The sequence below is a fragment of the Scyliorhinus torazame genome, chromosome 7 (assembly GCF_047496885.1).
Source record: "Scyliorhinus torazame isolate Kashiwa2021f chromosome 7, sScyTor2.1, whole genome shotgun sequence".
In the NCBI taxonomy this organism is placed as follows: domain Eukaryota; kingdom Metazoa; phylum Chordata; class Chondrichthyes; order Carcharhiniformes; family Scyliorhinidae; genus Scyliorhinus; species Scyliorhinus torazame.
In genome coordinates, this window is record NC_092713.1 from 125,632,824 (window position 1) to 125,660,513 (window position 27,690).

Consider the following 27,690-nt stretch of genomic DNA (forward strand, 5'->3'; position numbering starts at 1 on the left):
ACCCCGCTCTATCCCCATAACCACACCTAACTTTTGGACAGGAAGGGGCAATTTAGCATGGCCAATCCACCAGGGATATAAACCGGGGTTTCCTACACTTGGAGCCTCGGTATGTCAAGTATCAGCTAATACATGCGGGAATGTAATGCATTTTGTTATTAAGGACATGGTGAACGTCGTAATCGATTAGTTTATGTTCTAAATTTCGAGTCGGTTCCTTTGACATCCTCTGTCCACACCGTTTTTTGTTGTTGAACGATTTTCAATTGATTTATTTTCTCGGCGCCAGTGGTAACGGCGAGCTGTCCTGAATCTGCTCCTGGGGGAGGTGACATAAGGTGGGAGATGAATTTTATCCCATTGTCTCAACAGAAAGGGTTTCCATTGGTAACCTTGAAAAATGAAGTTGCCGTGACACTTGCATGAAAATGGGCTGACTCTAAAACATTTCCTCGTTTAAAAAGATGTAACGTGTTGCAGAATGGAGAATTTAAAAGTGCTGAAACTTTTGTAGTTTCCAGCGTGTGACTCGGACTGATAGCCGCGTCTGGCTGAAGCTTAGCTTCGTGGTTGTGGTTCTATTTGTAAATTTAGTCCCTGGTTGCTCATGTGGCCAACCCCTTTCTCGGTCCCATCTAATCGCTCACATTACTGTTGAAATCATTATAAGGCTATTCAAATCGCTGGAAAGAAGCGTCAGCGCGGATTTCTCCAAATAGCAAAACCTCTGAAGGGTTTATTTCCTCCGTCTCTGATATTTTGCTGACCCTGAAACGCCCTAACAGCAACATCCACTGGTCCAGGAATGGGGAGTAAACAATCAGGCGCCAAGTTATTTCCTCGGTCCAATATGCAGAGAGCCATGTCACCGTTACCTCCAGATTTTTAGTTAAGGGCAAGCAGCGTCCAGGCCTTGGAACATGCTGCAAACCAGAGCAGGGCGCTTTCCTATTTACTCTCAAACTCTGAACGACGCTCATTGAGAAGGACTGCCGGTTTCTACTCATAAAATGAACGAGATGCTATCCTGCACGCAGAAGGTTGTAAAACTATAACCTCTGGGAAAGACAACTTGAAGGAGACATTGTGAAGTCAGTTGTCTACAAGAGTGAAAATCAATCTGGACTTGACTTTGATTTTTGTTTTGGTACCATTTCAGATCCATTTCGGAAAGCTGTTATTATAAAAGATAATGGGTATTGTGCTACACACTTTTTCAAAATGTTGCTGCTTTTGCATTCCAACGCTGTGACATAAAGCAGTGGAATCCACTGTTTGATCTCCTGCCTGACACCTTGAGAGACATGCAAAGACACTGGGAAATGTTCAAAACATGTCCGTTAATAGTTGCAAGCATTGAATACTGCCGCTTCCGTTCCTGATGTTAAATACTGGCAAACTCAACGGCGCAGTGCCAATTCAAAAGGGGTCGTTCGTTAGTATTGTTCTGCAGTGCTTTCAGAGCTGCATTGTTGCAGGAAAGGGTCGTTGCTTCTGATTGCACGAACATTTATGTCTGCCCATCATCGGAGTGTATGTAATCAGGAAGCCTGATTTGTGTTGAAACTTTCTCATTTTCAGATACTGGCGGTCCGATTGTTTAGTTCCAGAATTTTCATTTTTTTTTTACAAACCATATATGGAAGATTTTGGACAGCCGTATCCCCAATTGCGCATGGTTGGGTATAAAGTGTGACAACTAGTTTAGCCTCCAAATACAGGGTCACACTGAATCATCCAGCTGATAACTAGCTGGTCGTTCGCCAGTTTGATCCCTTGGATGAAAATGGACTGGAGTTTTTAAAAATGCCGAATCCTTATTTCAAAACTTTAATTCAACGGAGAATAATGTACAACTGTCCGTTCCCAATTCCGTCTGCCTGCAAACAGCGATCCAGTTGGACCAATGATTTTAACTCCTGTGTTCCTTGTGCTGATATTGATGCCGATATTTAATCTAGGCCAGGGTGTTTGTTTCCCACCAATAGCATTTCGTTTCGCAGTATTTTTTTACAGATTGGTAATGTTCGTTACAAAATATTCGATAAATTAACTTTATATTGGATACACAAAGCGTACCGCCACTCAACATGATTGTGCACTGTAGAGCTTCTCTCTCTTTCTGGTTCAGTTTGTAAGGAAAATAGCACAGCCCCTGAGTTCTGATTTGTTTTTAATTTACAGGTTTTTCATCGTCTCTATTTAGAGATTTACAAATTGTTCATTTGTATAAAGCATTGGAGATAACATCGGCATAGTGGCTATGATAGTGGCTAGCCAGAATAAATTGCCTGGTGACACTCCTAAGTAAGATTTACATTCTGTGGTGAATACATGGGCAATCTCCACAATCTCCATGAGTTTTGGTGTTTCAATGCTTTCTTTCAAGCTCCAAAGACAGAGGTCAGTACTTGAGAGTTTTCTTTTTAAAAAACAATGTTGTAGGTGGTAGTTCCAATAAATTAATCGGCCGTTTGTACAGGAAGGTAGTAATTTATTCAAAATATCTGTTAATTCTGTCCGTGTGATCTCTTGTATATAAAACGTCACTTCGAAAGTGAACAAAATCATTTGTCGCATTAAGCAAGCGAACTCGTTCAATACTGAAAGCTGTTTATTACAATTAACATCAACCAATGAAAATGTACACATCACCCAAGAACAGTACTGACAATATTACATCCGACCCTTTTGATATTTAAAAGAATTTAGAGAAAAGTATTAGAATAGCATGCACAAGATTTCTCAATTTAGCTTTACAACCTGAAACACCAAAATGTCGCCTGTGGGCTTGAAGGACTTGCGAATTTAGACTCCAAATACCTTACATCGATAATCCCTGTTAGAGGAATGCCGCTTATAATCATCATATGCAAGTCTCCACGTTACAAATGGATATCAAATTAATTATACACTTAGAATTGTAGAATACAGACAAAGCCCTGCGTTTGATGTCCGGAAAAAAACTCTTTCATTTAATTGGTCAGCTTGGCTATGCGATGGAAATCAGATTGACCTGTCCTAACCACATCCTAATTGCTTCAGATTCAGTCCAGCGCATACTTTATGTTTCTCTACATGCCCACTGACAGCTTAAACGTAAAATAAATACAACACGTTGCGTCCTACATTAGCTTAAACATTCAAGCAAATGACATTTTGGAGGCTTATTGTAATTATGTATCTGAGTAAAGTTTTAGGATATTTAATTGTGTGTTAATATAGTCTTTGTCTTCACTGCTGTTGAATTCCGATCAACCTTCCCCCTTCTTAAAATACCTAGGGAATTTTCAAACGTCGGGAAGTTTGGCTGTAATGCCCCAAGATTTGTTCTCCCTGAAAGAAATCATAGTAACAGTTGATTAAACTACAGAGCAACCTGTCCTTTCGGGGTCTCTTTATTATGTCTTTTTAAACAAGGAAAATAATTCTAACGTTTCGTGAAAAAACTATTTGGAAAGGTAAATTTTCATTGTTTGGATGTTGACTGTTCTGGCTTTAGTCTTCCCTGAATTTATCGAGTTTCTGGCGGTTTATATTACCCCCTTTTATATAAAATAAAAGAATGACAACTTGTGGTGTCCCTCTCCTCCTTGAGCGAGTAATTTTACTCAGAGCCGTTTTTAGTTATCTCTCTCTCTTCCACAACCTGACTTACTTGAACCATTTGACCTGGTGATAGACAGCCTTGTTTCATTGTCATTTTAAAACACAATTGTTTCCCTATGGTTTTTTTTGTCCCTGAAATATCTTTCATTTATTTTAAGTGGGCATTCTAGAGTCGTAAATAGACAATTGAAAAAATAGAGATCGTTGCAAAGCAATGCTGGTATAAACATACAATCTATAACTTCCTGAAAGAAGTCCCGTGTTGTCGTTTTTATGTGTTGTGTATTTATTTCAGGCACTTTTCAAAACATTAGTGCGTTTAGCTTGAATTATTGATCCTGATTTATTCCGTTTGTTTTTAATAAAAGGTGTTATGTCACTACGTCTACTTTTTTTTTGTATTATTACCGCATTTCTCTGGTTTTACACCGTTTTGGTCTTTCGTCCATAGGTAATGCACATAGACACAGCATGAGGAACTTATTTCATATCGTAATATAAGCGCCGAATGAAAGAAGGCTAAACTGAAAACGATCAAACAAACTGCTTTAATCACACAATTTTAATAAGATATCACAAAGGTTTGGTCCATAAATATTAAAGGGGAGAACGCGCCTGTACAATGGTTTCATTTTTAAAACAAAGTAACATCAACAATCTCATCAAACCACTTACTGTACTAATTATAAACACGAAGTTCAACAGAAGGACCTCGAATGTACTTAACATCGGGAATACCAGCTACTCCGAATCAGACAGTATCCACGGTTCCTTTGAGGACATGTCCAACCGCCTTTTTGAAAAAAAGTTTTCCCATTTAAAAAGTTATCAGAAAAGGAGGTAACAATACAAAAAAAACTCGTGAGGTGTCAGAAGGGCATTGACTATTTTTCTCTCTTCCAAAAAAAACAAGGGAACACGAATCTACACCACGTCACAGACTTTCTTCAGATATATCATAAGGCACATGATAAAGCTGTGATGGATCCCACTCCAGAGAAGTAGACCCAGTACCATGTTTCGTTCTGCCGAAGAACGATTGTTTTAAAATATTGGCGAGTTTTATTTTAGTCATGTTGGTACCAGTACATAATGACAACAACGCGGTAGCCTGAACAGATGTTCACTGGTGAATGCGCATGAACTTAGCTCTACCAAAAAACAAAAACTTGTCTCCCTCTCCCTAAAGACAACCCTGCAGTTGGAGAGACAGTCATAATTGTGGTGGGTAAGTTTAGCAGAAGTAAAAAAAATGTATGTTTACATGACCAGTGCCGAGGAAAACTGAAGTGTAAAGATTAACGGAGCTTTAAACTTTTTTTTAAATCTGGAAGCTTTTAGGAAAAGAAGTATCATTGGAGGCTGGAATTATATTCGAGCATGCGCAGTCACCACTGCACAGTCCATTGACATTTATTTTTTTGTAAACTGCTCTTTTTTTCTACTGCTGTAAACTAGAATTCGTCAATAAACAAAAAATATATATTCATATCAGTTATTTAACAAAATCATCCTACACAACAACAGGATTTGTTTTATTTTTGTCATTTTTTTGTTAATGCTTCCCAGGGATTTTTTTTTGTTTTGTTCTGTTGTAAAGGAATCTGCTTAAAAATGTTAGAAAAGGTTCGTTAAGGTAGTTTGTGACGGACTCCCGGATTCGTGCACGTCCAGGTTAGAGGTCACAGATGTCACTACTGACAGAGTGGGATTGGTCAAGTCTGTTAAAGTGGTCGAAGTGCTGCTTGGACTTAGAGCGGCGCCGGACCTGTCGGCTGGGGGCGGGGCAGGAAGTGCTGTGCCATCAGGTTTATCAACACCCCCATTCTCCTGTCGTAAAAGGTTCCTTCTGAATTTGGCTCTTGCGTTTTGAAACCAAACCTGCAAACCAATCCCATGTAATCTTTTTACCGATTATTTGATCCTTTTTTTTAAAGCTAATCACAAACCACAAATTATCGCTATAGATATATATATATATATATAGATATATAAAGATAAATGATTTAAACAGCTCATACTATGCAAAATTAAATAGGCCAGCATTAAATTGATCGGGGAATGCTGACGCTGCACAATGCAAACAGAAACCGGTTACATTTTAATACCATTGACTTCTCCTGCACAAAACTAGGAACAAGTTCGAGAACACCACACACACACACACACACAAGGAACGGCTTCTTTAACGAGTTAGCAACTAAAATTATTAAAATTTTAAGATGAGTCTATTGAAGTCGTATGTTGCATCCACCAAAAACACATCATGGTAATTATGGTCTGCAGCAGGGTGCTGTCGGATTTGGAGGAATGCTTAGGGTGCTGGCCTGTTTCTCCCGCTTGTTCACCCCGTGACCAAGTAAAAGAACGCAATGGAGAATGAAATCAATGATCGAGTTAATTCGGGCAATGGAAGGAAGGCTTCGCTGCTCTTCTTGACATGGTTTTCCCATCCAGTGAAAGTGAAAATCTCAGCCTCTGCTCCCCAGTTGGGCGGGTGGGCCATTTTACAATGCATTGGGTGTGACCGGCTATTTAAAATCAAGACTCAATTTTGAGGTGTTTACTTGGGAGTGCGCTGATTAAAGTTGCATTTTTGCACCGAACGTGAACAAGTCTGAAAAGTTATCATTTTCGAAAAAAATAAAATCGAGTTAAGTGATTAATTCTGAGTCGTGTATTTAAGGGCAAGGCAATGCAGTGTGTCGTGTCTTGATCTTCAGCTATCTATAGAAAAGTATAAGATGTGATTCATCTGGTGATCAGGCGAGATGCTGATATGTTTTCGAATTGCCACATAGACCATAATGTTTAACATGTATGGTATTCGAGAGTGGATGAAACATAAACTCTCCACTGTAAACCCTCGTGGTATGCTACCCCCTTAACTGTTTCAACTCTGGTTTAAAACTCGTTTGGATCTCCCAGTCTATCATGTCCAAGTGTCAGTGTTTCGAAATGAAAATATAGAGTTTTCTGATTGCATTAAGGGAGTGGCGGAGGGATCAGAGGGTTTACAGTGCATAACATGATCTAGATAAATACGAACGCCTCTTACCTGCAAAACTCTTTTGGTGAGCCCAGTTTTTTGAGCAAGCTGTTTTAAATCTTTCGCATCTGGGTTATGATTTATGGCGAAGTAGGACTTCATGGTGCGAAGCTGGTGGTGTTTGAAGGATGTGCGCATGCGCTTGGTTTTCTGGGTTGGCGGGTATGACTGCTGCTCCCTATCCAAATGGTCCGCGTCGTTCTCATTGCACCCTAGGATTTACAAATAGACCCATGCTGTTTGTTAATGATCTCTCACACCGGGGCAATAGGATTCCCCCTTCACTGTTCACCCACGCGTCCTCTTCGCTAGAGGGCGCTAAACTCTCATCCCTGGAATGTGTGCTCCAATACACCAGATTTCTCTCCACACCAATTAGACCGGGGTTTGGGGTGGGGGGGTGGACTGCACAATATTTGAAATTCCTTATTAACGTCGCCTTCCACTATTCCCATAGAAACGATTACCAGATCCCAGGAATTTCAACGCAAACTTTATTTTTAAAGCCCTCCTCAAAATATTACGTTACAAATAGTTTGAAGGCACACACACGCGAACAAAAACATTGGCCTCTGTGTTTAGGTTCAGTAACATATTTGACACAAAACCCATGGGACGGATCGATGTCGGTGAGTATATTTGCCGCTTTTCATTCTAACTCGGTGCGACTGCCAGAGGTAAAAGTTTTGCAAATGCAGTCCGCATTATTATAACAAACTGCTTCCCCCCATGAATACCTCGCCAGAGATCGTTATTACGCTCGGGCACACTCATTAGTCTCGATAACCCTTCAGCAGTCTCAATAGTAAATCCAAGATATTTTGTTTAGAAATGGGCGGTCATTTTTCTGCCCGTTATGCTGTTACCCCCGGGCAAAAACATTGTTTAAAATGTACACCGTTCATGTGTTTAAAGTAAACGCGACAACACATTTCTTTGTAGCAGTTTAAGCCGATTCTGTGGAATTATTGAATCATTAGTGGCGTTTTATGCGAAGGTTTGGATCACCAGCCGTTATATAATTTTACAATCCAGCAGGCAGGACAGTGACCCACCCGGTCATATCAACACAAGAACCCTCTGCACATTTTAGGTTGCACACTTTCTGAAACATGACCTTTGCTAGTGAACTTTCTGACCGGAGAAATCTTTGGATTTGTGTCAGTTCATTAAAAAGAAAACTTCTCGTATCCAAAGACTAAGATCCCCTTTTTTGGAGGCGGGGGTAGCATATTGTCCATCAACCCTGCCAAAGGCTGCAGGCAGGTAAACAGTTTACCACGTTTTGTTAACGGTTATTCGGGATTATTGAATAGGACATATGAATTATAATTAAATGTTTTGACTCCTCATTTCCAAACCAAGGAAGTTAGGGGTAAATTTAAAGAAATCCCGGTTACAGCCGTGTGAATTAGCATGGACTACTTCAGGTTTACAATCTGATCGTATTAACAACACGCCATTCAACAGTAACCGTGGCATGGACATTGTTCACACTTTAACATCCACATTTTCCCTAAATAAAGGCAGTATTTTTTTGTCAAAGATTATGCTCTTAATACTAAATGTATAAACATATTTAAAGTTTGATAAATGCATTTTCGTTGAGGTTGAAGTGAACGCTGAAGACTACATGGATATACACTAACGAGTGTACACATTATGTTAGCTCAAGGTGGGTTTACGGTAGGTTTTGAGTGCGTAGGGGTGATTTATGCCTGACTGGAAACCAGGGATTCCTATGTCACGTCTAATTAACACAAAACAATTAACCTCTCGATTACGTGATTCCTCTTCCATTCATTTGAACATCAGAATCTCGGAATGCGCGCCAAACTGCTCCGAGGAATAACCGCAATTAAGAAACATTTACAAAAGGGACACAATGGACCAGCATGTAACTGGGCCCAGTATTTACAATGTCCACAAAGCATTTATTCTTTTTTCTTTTGAAAAATAGTAAAAAATCAAGTTGACTTATTTTTTTAAGAGATCTAGGCAGAACGTTTTTTTCTTGGAGTCACCAAATACGGGAAGTTAGCCCGTATGGCGGCCTGATTAGTCCAATCAAAACATTTAAGTGGTTTGCCAGGAAGAAACTCCTGCGGGTTACAACTTGTAAGAATATTTTGCGTTAGGCCGTTAGACCATGCAGCCGACAGGAGCCTAACGATTCTAAATCTTAGCATGTATATATTTCTTTGCAGCGTTATTTACGTTCTAGGTTAGCGGGATTTTTAAAACAACAGCGGAGAGTTTGCAAAAATCATTTCTGAATATCATTTAAGATCAGGAGTATCTAACTGGAATTTTAAAAGTAAAAGAGAAAGAATTTCCAATTGATCATGGACACATTGGTCAACAGTTGCCATTTATGCTCGTATCTCAATACGCAGTCTTCCCTTCATCGATTATTTTTTGTTACATTTTTAAAACATTTTTTTGGTATTTTTTTTCCCCCACCTGGATTGTAAATTGGGATATCAACTCCGAGGGCAGGGCTCTTTCTTTTCCTGGGCCGTCCTTTCTGGACAGTGCCTGTCCCGTTGAAATAAGGCAAACCGTGCCCCCCACTCTTTGCCGCCAGCTCGGTGTAGTTCAGCTGCGTGTGATAGTCTCCCTGCATCAGGGACTCGAAATGAACTCTGCAGTAAACCAAATTATCTTTCATGCCAAAGTGGTCGCCTGTGGTTAGTGTTTTGTTGCAAGTCGTACACGTGAAACAGCTCAAGTGATAGACTGAGTCCCTGGCTCGCATTACCATTTCCGAGGCGGATATTCCGAGGTGGCAGCGGGAACAACGTTGCACAGAAAACCTCCTGCAAAAACAAGAAACAAGGGCGCACAGCGTTTAGACATAGGCGCACCGTTACATATATATATTGCAGGGCGAAATGCCTTGCCGTCAACAAAGTAAGTGTCAAAGGACAACAATCACATTGATCTATTAATATTTAATCACGGCTTACAACTTTTACTTCACATTTTAAACAACATGGGCCACATCGACTGCAGTGAACTGGTGCTCGTGTTATTTGCACCGTAGTTGGATCAGTGGTAGATTCTGTTAGGTATAACTAGATATCTGTAGCGTGAAAAGAGTGTCACCTCGAAGGGGTTTGACGAACACTTTGACCAATTACCAGCTAAGCATGTTAAAGTGGCACAGAGAGCGATGACAACTTGAAGCTTCCCGCACTACAACTGGGGTTACCACATTTCTGGCGAATAAGGAGGAAAGGCCGAATAACCTAATGGTTATCATTTAGAGGGGGGACCAATATTAGCTGATCTGGTCATTTTAAGATAATGAATGAACCACATTCTATGAATCGATGATATGGCAAAATTGCTCTCAAGACCTTACGTTGTCAATGCGCTGGTTTCGTCTCCACATCAGTAAACATGTGAAGGGCTTATTGGCATTAGTTGTCTCTAACTGGCAGGTTTTTTTTGTGTGGGGGTTTATTTCTATAAATCGCACCCTCAAAACGAAATCACACATTAGCAAACCTGCAGGAAAATATGTTATAGCTACATAATAAATGAGTTTCGAGTTCTAGTTTAAATTGCAGCATCCTTCTCCTGGGTCCTGCGCAGGCCCATAGTGAGCTGTGCAGCAAAAGAACGGTGGGGAGGGGGAGGAGGGGGGGGGGGGCACTGCTACCCAGCCAAACAACCGCGACCAATTCATATCTATTTTACAGGTGATTCGGAATTGTCCCCACAGTCTTAACAGGTGAAGGCCCCAACTTCTGATCCGCTTTAAACGTGGAAAAAAATAAGATAACTGGTTGGCCGGATTGAGCAGTAGATGTTTGGGAAATACATACGCCTCAACTGTAATGCAGCAGATACACAATACCACACTAATATGATCACTAACCCAAGTGGTGCGTTATCTCCCTTCTATTTACGTGCGCCCGAGTTAAGGGGGGGGGGGGGGCGGAGGGAGGGGGCGGAATGCGCGATTTATTTCGAGAAGGGAAATCAGGCGTGTGACTATGATTACCTGTAGTAATCTTCCTTACAGTAAATGCTGCCATCCTTGGCGAAACAAGTCAGTTCTGACTCCAGAGCGAGTTTACATTCACAGCACTTGAGACACCTTAGGTGCCACTGCTTGTCTACTGCCAGCAGGTAATATCTGTCTGCTATTTTACCGCCACAGCCAGCGCACAAGGCAGGTTTATCCGGGTTCATAGAAGGCATGGTCTGCAAACAGAGTTTAAAAACAACAACAAATAAAATCAACAACCAGCCAATGTCAGGTTAAAAGTTCACAATAATCAAATGTATAAACACAGGCTGCACAAGGCTAAGAAACAGGTGGGGGCGGGCAAGATTTGTACAAAGCTAAATATTTTGCAGGTAAGGATTTTGGATGTTTCATCTGCTGTTACCTGAGGATTCTCCCGCCCCCGCTCCAGCAACAGTTCAGAACCCCCGAGTTATCATATTTAACACTCTATGTAGGAGCAAGTTCAAGTCATTATGCTAAACGTTTAATTAAAAAGAATAAGCCTAAAGCGCGCGCACTTGTTCAAAGCGGGAGTTCTTTCGCTGAAAGTTGACAAAATAATCGCGTCGTCAACGCACTCTCCCCGCTACCCTAAAATATTACATTTATTAGGATTTTAATTAATTGGTGGCAATGTTGTTGTCAATTCGAGGAACGGGACAAGTCGCGGCAGAAAGGTGGTCAATTCACAAAGCGATTTAAAATAATGTTTAATGCAATATTTTAATTTCATTGTGTGTGGATACAACCCCCACCCCCACTGCCAGAGTAAATCTGCTGTCAGACCCATGTCTCTCTCAGTCAGTGCGATGGATTAAAAATTAGGCCGTGGTGTATTGAATGGAACGGAGATATTTTCCCTGATCCCCCCCAAAAAGAAAATGTGAATCGAATCGCGCAACATTTGCTTCTTTTAAAGCAGACCATGGCAGGCCAGCAGCGCGGGTTCAATTTTGTGACAATAAGCGATTTTCATTTAATTTCTGGGGAACTGCTCAGGGTGAAGGGAGGAAGTTAGCGGTGTGTGTGCGTGTCTCCCAAGTCATTTCTTGTTGTTGATGATGATTTCGTCTTACCGTTTCCCTTCCGTTCATCTGCACTCCTTTGGAGAGACGGGAATCCGTCTTCGATCGCCTTTCCATCTCCTCCATAATCCCCTGTATCTCGCCCCCAGAGATACCGTGGAAAAGCATAGCTGATTGACGGAAAGTACACGTGTCTTCCTCGGACCTGGCCCTTAGTACTTCCATACAGGCCCCAGCTTAAACCATGGGATACACTGCCACAAGACAATTAGAGAGAGAGAGAAAAAAAATAAAGTGCTAATCTCTAATGGGGGAAAATACAACACGTCAAATTCTCCAGCGCGCGGGGGGAAATAGTCATTACTCGCTGCTGCTGGGGACCATACGGTGCCAAGCTTTCTGAGAGAGGGAATCCCTGCAGATTAGTTTTAAATAATGGGCAAACAATGATGTTAGGGTGATTTTAGCAGCATTCCCCTGACTCCTCAGCTCCAAGTCCTTGCTGATCCGATTGCAGCTTGCTGGCTGGGAGCACACAGTATTGCCGATTTGCTGCAACCTCTCGCCAGGGCACAGTTGGATAATTTGGTAGGAGGAGTTGGATAGACTGCCACCTAATCCTTTTCATTACAAAGGCCTGTCACAGGCTTTTCATTGGCTATTGACGGACGGTCAATGACAGCTCCAGGCGGATTCGATTTTCCAATGTGGTTAGTTTATGCCACTTTCCGATTGGGCAAAAGGAGAAATGTGAGCTTCCGTTATCTCTCTCGAAAGCAACAGGTATTCTTCAATAGGATCATGTATTTTCAAAAAAAAACTTCGCTTTGTACAAATACCAACAAATTAACCTGCATCGGAAAACATCATTTTAGGCGAAAATGAAGAAAATTGGTTTTAAAGCAAGTTTAGATTATTTACAACAACCTTTCCTGCAACATTCCGCGACATTTTTCTTTACAGAGAGGTACATCAGGTCTAGTTTTTAAAATAAATTTAGAGTATCAATTCATTTTATCCAATTAAGGGGCAATTTAATGTGGCCAATTCACCTACCCTTGTATTTTTGGGTTGTGGGAGCGAAACCCACGGAAACACGGGGAGAATGTGCAAACTCCACAAGGACGGTGACCCAGAGCCGGGATCGAACCTGGGACCTCGGCGCCGTGAGGCAACAGGACGAGCCCACTGCGCCACCGTGCTGCCCCCATCAGGTCTAGTTGAAGTGTTTTAAGATAACTTCATTTATAACTAACTTCCGGAAAGTTCAGTAATTGTTTGGGTAGACTAGGGAAAGAAATGAATCGTCTCTGTTTGGCCGGGCAGTGTTTCGATTCCCACACAGCAACTCCCCCCCTTCCCTCCACTGACATTAAAGCTGTCTCCTACCACCGTCTCCTCACTCCACTCACCCCTTCACTTCTCCTCTCACTCCCCTCCCCTCCTCTGACAACTCTCCATTCTCCCTCCTCTCTCCACACCTTCCCCCCTCTCCACACCTTCCGCCTCTCTCCACACCTTCCTCCTCTCTCCACACTTTCCTCCTCTCTCCACACCTTCCTCCTCTCTCCACACCTTCCTCCTCTCTCCCCACCTTCCGCCTCTCTCCACACCTTTCTCCTCTCTCCCCACCTTCCTCCTCTCTCCACACCTTCCCCCTTTCTCCACACCTTCTTCCTCTCTCCACTTCCCTTCCTCCCTCCACACCTTTCTCCTCTCTCCACACTTTCCTCCTCTCTCCACACCTTCCTCCTCTCTCCCCACCTTCCTCCTCCCTCCCCACTTTCCACCCCTCTGCACACCTTCCGCCTCTCTCCACACCTTCCTCCTCTCTCCACACTTTCCTCCTCTCTCCACACCTTCCTCCTCTCTCATCACCTTCCTCCTCTCTCCACACCTTCCCCCTTTCTCCACACCTTCTTCCTCTCTCCACACCTTCCCCCTCTCTCCACAACTTCTTCCTCTCTCCACACCTTCCCCCTCTCTCCACACCTTCCCCCTCTCTCCACACCTTCCCCCTCTCTCCACACCTTCCCCCTCTCTCCACACCTTCCTCCTCTCTCCCCACCTTCCTCCTCTTTCTAGACCTTCCCCATCGCTCCACACCTTCCTCCTTTCTCCACACCTTCTTCCTCTCTCCACTTCCCTTCCTCCCTCCACACCATCCTCCTCTCTCCACACCTTCCTCCTCTCTCCACACCTTCCCCCTTTCTCCACACCTTCTTCCTCTCTCCACTTCCCTTCCTCCCTCCACACCTTTCTCCTCTCTCCACACCTTCCTCCTCTCTCATCACCTTTCTCCTCTCTCCACACCTTCCCCCTTTCTCCACACCTTCTTCCTCTCTCCACTTCCCTTCCTCCCTCCACACTTTCCTCCTCTCTCATCACCTTCCTCCTCTCTCCCCACCTTCCTCCTCTTTCTAGACCTTCCCCATCGCTCTACACCTTCCTCCTCTCTCCACTTCCCCTCCTCTCTCCCCACCTTCCTCCTCTCTCCACACCTTCCACCTCCCTCCACACCTTCCTCCTCTCGCCACACCTTCCTCCTCTCTCCACACCTTCCTCCTCCCTCCACACCTTCCTCCTCTCGCCACACCTTCCGCCTCCCTCTACACCTTCCTCCTCTCTCCACACCTTCCTCCTTTCTCCACACCTTCCTCCTCTCTCCACTTCCTATCCTCCATCTACACCTTCCTCCTCTCTCCTCGACTTCCACCTGTCTCCACACCTTCCTCCTTTCTCCACACCTTCCCCCTCTCTCCACACCTTCCTCCTCTCTCCACACCTTCCCCCTTTCTCCACACCTTCCTGCCATCTCCACTTCCCCTCCTCTCTCCACTTCCCCTCCTCTCTCCACTTCCCCTCCTCTCTCCCCACCTTCCTCCTCTTTCTACACCTCCCTCCTCTCTCCACTTCCCCTCCTCTCTCCACTTCCCCTCCTCTCTCCCCACCTTCCTCCTCTTTCTACACCTTCCTCCTCTCTCCATCTCTTCCTCCTCTCTCCACACCTTCCCCCTCGCTCCACACCTTCCCCCTCTCTCCATACCTTCCTCCTCTCTCCCCACCTTCCTCCTCTTTCTACACCTTCCTCCTCTCTCCACCTCTTCCTCCTCTCTCCACACTTTCCTCCTCTCTCCACACCTTCCTCCTCTCTCCACACCTTCCCCCTCTCTCCACACCTTCCTCCTTTCTCCACACCTTCCTCCTCTCGCCACACCTTCCTCCTCTCTTCACACCTTCCCCCTCTCTCCACACCTTCCTCCTCTCTCCCCACCTTCCTCCTCCCTCTACACCTTCCTCCTCTCTCCCCACCTTCCTCCTCTCTCCCCACCTTCCTCCTCTCGCCACACCTTCCGCCTCCCTCCACACCTTCCTCCTCTCTCCACACCTTCCTCCTCTCCACACCTTCCTCCTCTCTCCCCACCTTCCTCCTCTCTCCCCACCTTACTCCTCCCTCTACACCTTCCTCCTCTCTCCACACCTTCCTCCTTTCTCCACACCTTCCTCCTCTCTCCACTTCCCATCCTCCCTCTACACCTTCCTCCTCTCTCCTCGCCTTCCACCTGTCTCCACCCCTTCCTCCTTTCTCCACACCTTCCCCCTCTCTCCACACCTTCCAGCCATCTCCACTTCCCCTCCTCTCTCCACTTCCCCTCCTCTCTCCCCACCTTCCTCCTCTTTCTACACCTTCCTCCTCTCTCCACCTCTTCCTCCTCTCTCCACACCTCCCTCCTCTCTCCACTTCCCCTCCTCTCTCCACTTCCCCTCCTCTCTCCCCACCTTCCTCCTCTTTCTACACCTTCCTCCTCTCTCCACCTCTTCCTCCTCTCTCCACACCTCCCTCCTCTCTCCACTTCCCCTCCTCTCTCCACTTCCCCTCCTCTCTCCCCACCTTCCTCCTCTTTCTACACCTTCCTCCTCTCTCCACCTCTTCCTCCTCTCTCCACACCTTCCTCCTCTCTCCACACCTTCCCCCTCGCTCCACACCTTCCCCCTCTCTCCATACCTTCCTCCTCTCTCCCCACCTTCCTCCTCTTTCTACACCTTCCTCCTCTCTCCACCTCTTCCTCCTCTCTCCACACCTTCCTCCTCTTTCTACACCTTCCGCCTCTCTCCACCTCTTCCTCCTCTCGCCACACCTTCCTCCTCTCTTCACACCTTCCCCCTCTCTCCACACCTTCCTCCTCTCTCCCCACCTTCCTCCTCCCTCTACACCTTCCTCCTCTCTCCACACCTTCCTCCTCTCGCCACACCTTCCTCCTCTCTCCACACCTTCCTCCTCCCTCCACACCTTCCTCCTCTCGCCACACCTTCCGCCTCCCTCCACACCTTCCTCCTCTCTCCACACCTTCCTCCTCTCCACACCTTCCTCCTCTCTCCCCACCTTCCTCCTCTCTCCACACCTTCCTCCTCTCTCCCCACCTTCCTTCTCTCTCCACACCTTCCTCCTCTCTCCACACCTTCCCCCTCTCTCCACACCTTCCCCCTTTCTCCACACCTTCTTCCTCTCTCCACTTCCCTTGCTCCCTCCACACCTTCCTCCTTTCTCCACACCTTCCTCCTCTCTCCCCACCTTCCTCCTCCCTCTACACCTTCCTCCTCTCTCCACACCTTCCGCCTCCCTCCACACCTTCCTTCTCTCTCCACACCTTCCTCCTCGCCACACCTTCCTCCTCTCTCCCCACCTTCCTCCTCTCTCCACACCTTCCTTCTCTCTCCCCACTTTCCTTCTCTCTCCACACCTTCCTCCTCTCTCCACACCCTCCTCCTCTCCCCACACCTTCCTCCTCTCTCCACTCGCAGTGAAGCAACCACGATATTTACAGGTCAGTTGGGCCCACAAATGAGTGCAGCGCCGCAGTTCCCCGGCCAGCATTGCCCTGAAGTTCAGTGTTGAATTGTATGTGGTCGCACAGAGTCACAACTCTGTTGTGAAAATCAGTCACCAGCATGAGTGAGAGGGACCTGCAACCTCCCCTCCCCGCAATAAAAAAGTTTAGCACATGCAACATATCGACATCAGCACATCGTTCACTCATAACCACACAAACTGCAGCACGGATTTCCAAAAGTTAAATACCATGCTTTAAATCAAGGAAAGTGGGAGATTTTAATGCGTGCGCTAATGTTGTCTTTGCAATTCCACCCCACCCCCAATTCCTCGGTGACTATCGGGGTGTATGTTCCTAATTATGGATACACGATATTCACCATATAAACATTTATAAGCGTAACTCTCAGAGATAGGAATGACCAGTTTGAGGATCACAATCTCTCTCCGTGTCCGCAAATGTCTGCAATTCTGCAATGAACCCATCCATTCTCAGCATCCTTTCACACTCTTCTCAGCGACTCGCAGTTTTGACGTTGAACAGAGCTATCTTAAAGGAGGGAGGTTATGTCCATGGTTAGCCTCTGCCTTTTGTTTTGTCTGGGTTGCTGCTCATTCAGCTCATGCTCACGAGAGTTTGCGCGCTTGCGTGAGAACGCACGTGCGTCTCAAGTCAATCGAAACTTTCCAAATTCCTACCTTTAAATTGCATGAGTCACACTCCTATTCTATATCTACGGTGCATCTCGGTGGGCACAAGAGAGTTGCGCAAGCTTGGGCTAGTGCAGGCTAGTAGTGAGGAGACACACCCTGACCCCGACAAGGATAAAGGTCTTCAAAATTGGGAACACCCTTGAGTTTGAACCTGCAGATGTTTCTGCCAGAATGTGCGCCGCAATATGGAGGGGGGGGGGGGGGGGTGTTGTGGCCACAAATCTGATTCGAGAATGATGAACCTCAGTGGATCCCTGCTCCCAACCCACACCTATTTATTTTATCATTAATATTCAACATATTACCTGCAACCTGGATTCTCCGACCTATTTCGCTCAACTGCCATGATCTTGATGGAAGGACCCAATCTTCAGCCTATTCTAGTCTTAAACATACCTTCCGATTGGGAGAGGTGTTAAAATTCACATGGAGAGCTGAAGGAGCATGGGGAGGATGGGTGAAAGAATCTGGAACAGTAAATGTGGACGACAGATGGATTTCAATACTCGCCTGGACCAGATACCAGAGTATCAATGCAGGCAGGAAAGCGTACAGCTTTCGAATTTGAATCTGCCCCCTTCTTGTTGATTATATCTTATAACAGTTGCAATGATACCAAAACAGATGCTCTATATTTGGAATTGTAAACGTCCGCACTGAAATGTACAGAAGCGGTATTTTCGGTTTCTAGTTTATAATCACAACTGATGCACTCTCTGCAGGAAATGAGAATAATCGAAACTTAATCATTTATTTAACCTTTTATTTACACCACCCGTTTCCTCTGATTTGCGGTTTTGAACAATCTTATGCGTTTGGTTAACTGGCAAAAAATTATATATTTTTGAAGGTACCTGAATACAATTAAAAAAAATAATTTGACTGAATGTGTATATCCCTCCGCCCTCCATTCACAATATCTAAAGCACATTTCTGAATGCGCACTAAATTACTTGTTTTTTTTTAAAAAGCTTCAAAACTGTGACAGTTTTCTGATACAATTGACAGGGGAATACACACTGTCCAGAATTATACAGGGGAACAGGCCGACCTCTGGTTAGATCCAGGCTGGATGTGTTCGTTGATAAGACCTAATCGAGCTCCGAGGAACTGCTAACTGTATTTCAAATGCCTTGGTATGTAACTAGAAATACGCCGTATGCCCATTCGCAAATGTTCACTGGTTGCAAACAGCCAATCCTTATTTATCGGTACTGGGAATAATTCAATTTCGTCCCGAACGCCTTTGTCAAAGTCTGTCTATTACGGCTGTCTGTCTGTATGTCTTTGTCTCTGTTTCTATCTTTCCCTCTCTCTGCCTCTCCCTCACACCCATATGCTTATTCTGATATACAGTTTAAACTAATTGGTTTAGAACAAATCCTCTGACAAGCTGTTTTCGCCCCAGTCTTGGCCGTGCCAGCTGCCGCGTGTTTGATCACACCTATAGCCCGATCTATATGGGGGGTTCCTGTCTATGGAGTTTCTCTTCTGAAATCCCTTGGGATCTCACATACAACGGTTAGATCGCGTGCAAACCATACAGATTAAATTTCCCAGCAAGATGCAAGCTCATAGTCAGCATCGTACCTGTAAATTAACTGACGCTCCCTCTTTGTCCCTCAGTTGCAGCTGTAAGTTGAACATTTACGACATGGAGAAGCTTTTATTTTTAAACAGATTCAATTAGCAATGTGTGCTGCTTAGCGGGTATGTGCACCAGCCAGATTGCCAGAGTTTAGCTCATAAGGCACAATTTCATGTGAAAATGAAGTCAATCAAGTGAAATAAGCAGTGATTTGTTTGTTGCTGGCACGCTATAATATGTACAGCAGGGCTGTTATTTGCTGTAAGTAATGCAATTAGTCGTTTTGTACAGAAATCAATGGCTTATAAATAGAGCAGTGATAGTTCTACATGTGCGCAGAAATACTCTCATGGAAATCCCCATTACCCTTGCGGATGTTTTTCACGTTGGTGTCACATGCTAACAGTTCTCAACAATGATTTTCATTGCTGTAATTTTGGAAAATGCAATTGCAAAGCAAGGGTCACTCATTGCCACCGGGTCACCATTTACACAGAAATCTCAGCACCAGGAATTAAAGCACACCTCACTGCTGTTATTATCCATATGATCCATTTAAAATCAAATGCAAAAAAAGAGGAAAAGTACATCTCGAACTGAAGTGTGATTTTGTGACAGGGCTAACGTTATCTGTAAATCTGTTAATGGTCATTACAAACTGTCTAGGGGGGGGGGGGGGGGTCTGACTACATAACACGTTCTCGCCCCCAGCATATTGTTATGTGATCTCATAGCACACAATGTTATCCAATAGTATCACGCCTAATATGCTGTGGGTGAGCCTTGCTCCAGAATTAAGCTGCTGTCTGAGGTTACAACCGAATGGCCCCGTCCACGCACCCCCAACCTCAGAGCTCTTTGACACAGGGATCAGTTTTAAATGCTGATTTTTTTGTTTTCTGTGCCGCCCCGGTTCCTGCACAAGTTTGGCACAAGTGGCCATTTTATGAGGCAGTTTCTGATAGACTTCGGTTCTGTTCCTCGCTCGCAGACGGACACGGGTGAAACAGAATAAAGTGCGCGTACGCAAATGTTATTCTAAGGCAATAAACCCAACCAATAGGAGACCAGTAAATTCAACTAATGAGTGCGTGTTTAACTCTAATTAACGACTATCTAATGAGGACCTTATGCAAATTCAAACAAACATTAAACATCAGGATCTTGTGTACGTCTGAAGGCGAGTTATCTTTCACGCACACTGACATGTTCTCGCCGCTTTATTGGTGGGGAATTGCTTTAACAGAATGGCAGCTTTATACTCCGGGAGTCGTTCTTTCTCCATTCTCTAATCGCAGCTATATAAGGTGTCCTACAGCACAGCTGTAAACACTTTCTAAACCCAGTGCCTCGGCATAATGAATTGATGTCGAAGTCTTCTATCTGTGCATCCCGACCTGGCGGATAAAAGCTCAAACATAACCCAAGCTCCATTGAATGAATTCAATTAACAGGCTCTGAAGTTGGAGTACTTTCTTTCCATTTGTTGGATAATGCACTTCCTCTAGTTCTATGCAAACCTGCAGGTGCATAAGAGCTGAGGAGCTATTTTTCCATTTGAGGGGTAAAAAACGGTGTTAAATTTACATATCTATCTCTGCTCAATGGCACTATTACCAGTAATTGGCCGGCTACAATAACATAACTCAAAAATGGCTAAACCCACACATCTGTATTCATTTAATTAATTATGTGATCTCTTGGTCCGCTCCATCAGGCACAGTAAGGTGCACGGGGTGATGAGCTGCTGACAAGGAGAGCAGACTTTTTTTTTGCAATCCTGGTAGCGAATAATGTTAAAATTACAACGTTTTAAAATGCGACTCATCTTGCTTCCATTTATCGATATCTTCCATTTAATTTGCAGTTTACCCTTGCACGTTCTTATTACACAACAGAGTGATACAAATTAAAGTGTACTGGCGTCAATGGCAGCACGTTGTTACAACACGTGGGCTGATAATGCTCGCTGCTCGAATTCTTAATCAACAGCTTTCGGGCATTGTCTTAGCGGCGGAGATCAGGCAGCTACATTACAGAGGACGGAATCCACTCAATTATTAGTGAATTACACCATTTCCTGTTACTGCAGCACTTTATGGAGTTAAAACATGCAGGGGGGAAATAAGTTATAAACGCATTAAGCGCGATCTGAGTGTTGTTCCAGTCATTTCTGTAATCCTTTTTGAAAGCTATAGTTCATTGTAAGTATCACGGTGTCCTTGTAAATGTTTTTTTTAAATGAGCTTATCATCTTTAACGTTTTCCTAAGTTTGTTTAGAACACATTTGTCACCCTTTGCCGATTTTATTTGTTTCACTTTGATTAATATTGTCTGCCCCGGTTAAATAGAAAACAGAATTCGGGGGTGGAGAGAGAATCAACTTTATTCCGTCGGAAATGAACATTCTGGGTGGTTGTAAACCAAACGATTTCAGGGCATACACTGCAATAACAGACACCTACACGGAATGCACATACACTTTGAATTTGTTAATCAAAATGTGAAAGTTGCGGTTGTACCTGCAGATATTAACATCCGAATTCCTCATCATCGTTATAAGTCTAGGTTAAATGATTTAATCGTAAATTGGAAATTAAACTAAAATTAAAAAGTCTGTACCTAACATTTTAAATGCTCTTCTTTGGAATCCTAGTTAGCTTTCCTTATCTAAACTATTTTTGAGTGAATGTGTATATATTTACTGTATGTAATTAGCATGGTATTTATGTTCAAGGATGCGCATTCTTGGCCTTCGGCTACCGAATAAGCCTATTATGGTGTGAACGATTTCTAGTGTATAATTATCATGTTTCCAGGAGAGGCAGTCAATTTGGTTTTTTGCCCAGTACCATTGTCTGAAGTTAATATTTTAATGTAATGTTCACCACCCAAAGGTCCACCGGATAGCCTTATAATTCAATTCCGAATGATTGAATACCAAGTAGGGAAGTGACAAAATCTAGATAGAGTTTACGTCTAAAATGGTCAATTGCCAGCGCAATTGGTTCGTAATCAGGGTAAAATAAGTTTCGATTGTAATCTTCACGTAAAATACATTACAAGCGATAATTTAGAGTGCAGGTAGAAACATGTCATTTCAGAAGCGTTGTCACAGATGATTTGGCAAAATCCGATTGCAACCAAGTTCCGGAGGCAAGCGGCTGTTGTCCAGGGTGTGAAGAGAAAGCTCATTAAGTAACAGGTGAATCCGCCAGAGCAGCGGATCTCTGATTTCAGCAATTACAACACGATAAAGGACTCAAAGGATTTACAGACAAACAAAAGTTGAAATTGCTCTGTGGGCCTTGTCTGTGAAAAATGGGATCAAGTTTTTTTTTAAAAGGATAAAATAGCGCCCATATATATTGGCTGGAGTGTTCTGTCGAAAGCGCTATCCTTGGGAACGATGTTTCATCTTCACTTGGATTGGTTTCTGCTGAAGAGCAGGTTGATGCCGTGCCTGATAAACGCTCGGGCAAAAAAACAAGGCCAAAATGGAAGAGCTATCTCGACACACAAAGGCTAAATGTGGTGCCATATTTAAGTATGGGCCTGGCATACACTTCATACATTTCAAAGAATCATTACCATAACTGTCCGGACCTTTAAGCTGCCACAGTGGTGTACAGTTTCAGAAGTGTGCTTTTTGCTAACTGTGTATTGGGCTTCCAATTTGCTTTAAGCTGCAACTATATATAGTGCCCTGCGGAATGTTAAACAATGTTTGGACTATTAACCATAGCCCCCACACCACTCCCCCAACCAACCCCAATCCACGCACTCCGCTAAAACAAAACCCTGCAAGCACGATATTACAGCTAATCACAGCGAATGTTTGGTTTGGTGCCATCGTGATCTCGGTAAATCCTTCAACTTACGTTACCTTTCAAGTTACTAACTATAAAATGACGCAATTGATTAAACAATCAGAGCAGGAACGTTCGGAAATCTGCTAAATAGAAAAAGGATTTTAAAAAAATAATGTATCCATAGTATGTATTTTCACAACAATATTAAATGTTCCCCTCACAGCTCCGCCAAAACCATGAAATATTTCCCTTTCCCATTGCTGAGGCCCATGATTTGATTGTTTGCATGCGTTAGCATTGCACAGTGTAAAAACAATATGTACGCTCTCAGGTAATGTAAGGTTTCTAGATTCAAGGCCATTTTTGAAAATTACCAATTTGATGGAAAAACATGATTTAAAAAAATGAACCTTGGGCGTTCCTCAGCTATCCATCGCACCATGTGTGATCGAAGAATGATTTAAAGTAACATCCGACGAAGTTGATAGGAGAAAAGACCGAGTTTTGTTTTAGCCCATCCCTATTAACACCATCCTTCATCTCGTTTATAGAGAGCTCACATTATTTTATGGAGTATTCGGTGTAATAAAGAATCCTCTTCTCTTTAAACTCAGCCCCATGAAAAGCACGGGCATTCAGAATTCCATGGGCTCATTCACACCACAGACACAGCTTTAGATCTGAAGATGCGCACAATTACACTCCGGCGTTAGAAACAGGTGAATAGCTGGGTGTTCTTCACAATACCTGCTATTAATCAAGATCCCGACACAATTCGGCGTCTCCAAGCTCTCGGGAATCTGAATGGCGTTGCTAGGCAATTCAGATGGGTAAATATTAATGCCCTTTGTTAAGAAAGCACCAAGTGTGCTCTACAGTAAGCCTGACTTCCAATTCCGTTTCGCAATAATGTCACCAGCATGGGTAAATCGGCAAGATCTCACAAGTCGAACTTACCTTCACCTTCCCGGGTTCGGTTCCAGCATGAAAATGGAGGGCGGGTGTTGGAAAGCTTGTCCTGGGATGGAGTCGGTGGGAATTATCCTGTCACGGCTCAGGGTTGAGCTTGAGCCTCGCGAGCGGGTTGCTCCTGTTAATTAAAATAAAAGAGCCGCTTGTTAAGGACGTTCCCGCAATTGAGCCCGCAGTCTGAACGCTGGGCTCAATATATAACTGACGTGGAAGGTGCGATCCCTGACCCGCCTCCAGCACAACCACCAGCTTTTTCATTATTTATTGACCTGTACCAAATCCATATACACAAAGAAAATAGAACTGCCAGGGGAGGAATTCGGTTCCAAAATGTGTTCTTTTTAAAAAAAAAATCGGCGTTTCCACCTTCAATTTATTTTTGTATCTTACAGATACTTTCCAGCATAATCGACTGCTAAATGATTATCTGTCTAATTTGTGCAGCCTATTATCACAAAAGTTCCGTTGGAGACTGTGTTTCCACAATCCAGTGGTTGTCGAAGATATCTTTTTATTCGGCCAATTTCACACCATTCCTGACATGCACGACTCTCCCATTTTTGTGTGAAAGTGTCATCTTTTTTTGTTTTTACCGCGTCTCATGTGTTGAACAATTATTTGCACCTTGCTGCCAAGATACTGAAACTGATCATGACTTGTTACATACGTGTATATCATGTTTTTGTTTCGATGTAGACCGGCTCTCGAGTGCGATTCGCATATCCAGTTAATCAATAACGAGCCAGGTTTAATATTTGACCGTAAACAAGTGATACCAGCATCGAGTTGTTGCTGGAGCCAACAGTGATTAAATCTTATACATTTACCGCACACAAACTGATAGATATATTACATCAATTGCATTTGACGCGATATTAATCAGAAGAATTCTAGTGCTCTAATGTATTGATGAAGTTCTTGTTCATTATTCTCGCCACATTTGCTGGGAGTACTTTTAAAATATATATATATACTCGTTTCAGACAATGCTCGACATTCTTGTGTATTATTTAGGGAAGGATGTTCTTTATTTTCAGTGAATTCGGTGCGATTCATACTGATGAAAGTATTGGCGATCGGTGTATTGAGATGATCGCAGGACCACAAATCCCGGCCTGGGCAGCCATCAAATTAGATGCAAAAATGATTTCAACAAGATCGTATTCCTCAAGGTGGTGCAGCATTGTGCAACAATCCGTGTTGTCTATTCAAACGACAAACAGGGATTTTTAAAGAGTCTGTATTTGCTTTCTCATGAAAGGAAACCCTTTGCCCATTCGAATACCAGCCAAATCTTCCTCCTGAGCTCCGAACGGTTCAGTGTAGGTGCATTCACGTGACAACACTCCTCACTCCTACATTCACCAAGTTATGAACTGGCAGTATCACTAACCTGCAAATCCTCAGCAAAGTGACGGGCATCTATCTACCAAACTGTCTGACGACGAAGGGCTATCGTCAGGGGGCCAAATGCTCCCAACACTTTGCCATGTCACAGGCCAATCTTCATCGCATGGCACTCTTTGGCACGGATCTGGACTTGGGCATTGTCTGGCTAGAATGTAATCGTCAAACCGTTACCCAAGTGTCTAAAATGGGGCTGGGACAAAGTGTACAATATAAACCTCTTTTCAAGCTTTCCAGCTAAATCTGTCTCCCTCTGCTTTGAAAGTGTCCAGGTTTTTACCTGCCCTATTAAGGTTACTTACAACACAAAGTACAAATTTAAGTGATTTTCTGGCAATAGTGCTCGGATATTTTCGCTTTAACAACTATGGTGAAAGATAATTAAGGATGCGTTTCGACAACAACGACATGCGAATAATAATTCCTCCGATAGGAAAATCCCCTGCCTGATTAACCGTTTAATTTTTGACCCTAACTCCCAGTTTCTCAAAGGGCCGTTCTGGTCTTAAAATAACATCCCAGATCAGTGCCACAGGGGATCCGATCGTCTGTCATCGAAACTGTGGTCACTGCTAAGTTCTCACTATGCTGGCGAAACATCTTAGAGACGCACACTTCAGAAGGCAAACGGCTAACGAAATACAAGCTGATTTTTTTTTCTATTCACAAAGATAGTTGCAGCTTTTTTTTGCAGAAGTGAGAGAAATATCTGTGCTGCCCGCAGATCTATTCTCAGCGGACAATTCCAACAATTAAAAATCAAGCGTTCAAAAACTTCCATTAGCAGTTTTTGAACGCGAATTTTCGATCAGATCCAGTTGAATTTATTTTCGGGCAATGCCAATAACCTGTCCTATTTAAAGTCCTAGGTAAGAGCCGGAAGGGAATGGATTAAAGACAGGATGACAGAGTTTGTCCTTAATAGCAGTCAAGCTACAACAAGCACATTCCCGAAAGCAGATGTTTCTGCGAGGTCTAATATGCGACAACAAAGGCTGTGGAATATGTTTTCCTGTTGGGAAGATTACTATCTAAATCTATACATTTAAAAAGTGACATGCCCTTATTCGTGAATATACCCATTATATAATAAAAATGACCCAGATTGTTTAATTGCAATATCGTTGTGATCCCGTTATGACAGTTGATTGGCTAGTTGTCACCATTAGGTATCACCATTATGGGTCTTGCTAACTTTGTGGCAGAATATACTCATTAATGAATGGCAATTCATTGATTCCCGCTGGCTGTGCTAGTCCCCACTTTTTGCTCTTGGTTGGTCATCCACTTATCTTGTAAACAACTTCTTATCCATTATGATTTGTCACTGCAACCTACACAAGCCTGTGTGCTCAAATGCATTTCCAGGTTTTGTTCGGTCACTCACACTCTGTGTTCCAGTTCAGCTTCAATACCCTTCAAGCCAAAGCCAGCTCCTTCATTTCCATTCCTGCTCAAACACCAAATCTGTGGTAACACTCAAATCCACTTACATTAAAAAGAGGCCAGCACCACTCACCCTCATATCTTGGGTCGGAGAGCTCAACACTGCTCCTTGGACCCTGCAGTCTTGGAACCGGGTGTGCTCTTGTAAGGTTCCAACATTCTTCTTCTCACTCCCTGCCAATTTAAAAAATAAATAAATTTAGAGTACCCAATTCATTTCTTCCAATTAAGGGGCAATTTAGCATGTTCAATCCACCAACCTTGCACATCTTTGGGTTGTGGGGGCGAAACCCACGGGGAGAATGTGCAAACGCCACACGGAAAGTGACCCAGAGCCGGGATCAAACCTGGGACCTCGGCGCCGTGAGACTGCAGTGGTACCACTGCACCACCATGCTGCCCTCAATTTTACTCCAATCTATGGAGTCTCTGCTCCTGCTCCACAATTGTAGTTTACCTTTCCTCCCCATGTGTTGCAGCAGCTGGTGGGTGTGACATTAAGCCTGGAGTCATGACTTTGAGTCAATTGAATTATGTGGAGTGCTGAATCTCATGCTTCCTCCAAGCCACCATTTCAATTCTCCCCCAGGCAGAACTGGCACCCACTGATCCCTCTAAATCCAGCTGCAACCATTCCTCTCCAAACTCTTTTGGTCTAAGTTTCCCATTCTCCCCAGACCCGGTGTACCACCTCTCATTTTCTCTGGCTGCCCCTGCCAGGTTAGCCTCTAACTTGATCTGCTCATCTCCAACAATGTATTGCTCGTCTCACCTTTCACGTGAGCTGTACCCTTCAAAAATACAAACCTCAGCTAATCAAGAAAGGAGCATACATGGGATATGTGTTGATATAAAGGGAAATTAAAGAAAAGAAAGACAATGCAGACAGATTTTTTTGAAAGCAATACACAAAAAAAGTGCTGACCACGGCAGACAGGGAGAAAGAAAGTGGGCATGAGTCATAGAGGAATAGAAAGAGTGGAAGAGCAACAAAGACAGGGAAGGCCATTGATAAAGTCAAGAGTAACAGAGATATGGTTATAGGAACTATCAGGGAACTGAGGTAGTTTAAATAATCTACATTTGTATTTGTTGGTATTAGAGATATGATATAGCTAAGTTTCATTTTGTGTTTCTGTTTCAGAAAGGGTTAAAATTTTACTTACCTTCATGTTAAACAAAGGTCTGTGGGTTTTGGTCACTTTAAACTGTACC

The 27,690-nt window shown here is 43.6% G+C and overlaps 1 protein-coding gene across 6 annotated transcripts; it reads right to left on the reverse strand.

Moving 5' to 3' along the window:
* Positions 1-2,601: 2,601 nt before the first annotated feature.
* On the reverse strand, positions 2,602-23,790 carry lhx9 (LIM homeobox 9). Of its 6 annotated transcripts, none has more exons than XM_072511464.1 (6): positions 23,608-23,790; positions 11,756-11,958; positions 10,671-10,873; positions 9,122-9,477; positions 6,668-6,870; positions 4,157-5,490 (listed from the first exon to the last, which is right to left on the reverse strand). In XM_072511464.1, exons 2-6 carry the CDS (start codon positions 11,927-11,929, stop codon positions 5,227-5,229), a joined length of 1,200 nt encoding a protein of 399 aa, XP_072367565.1. In that variant the 5' UTR covers positions 11,930-11,958; positions 23,608-23,790; the 3' UTR covers positions 4,157-5,226. The 6 variants fall into 6 exon arrangements, with proteins under 6 accessions (XP_072367567.1, XP_072367568.1, XP_072367565.1 ...); XM_072511465.1 differs by lacking the exon at positions 23,608-23,790 and adding an exon at positions 12,069-12,302; XM_072511466.1 differs by lacking the exons at positions 4,157-5,490; positions 23,608-23,790 and adding an exon at positions 2,602-3,336 and having other exon boundaries at positions 11,756-12,297.
* Positions 23,791-27,690: the final 3,900 nt, after the last annotated feature.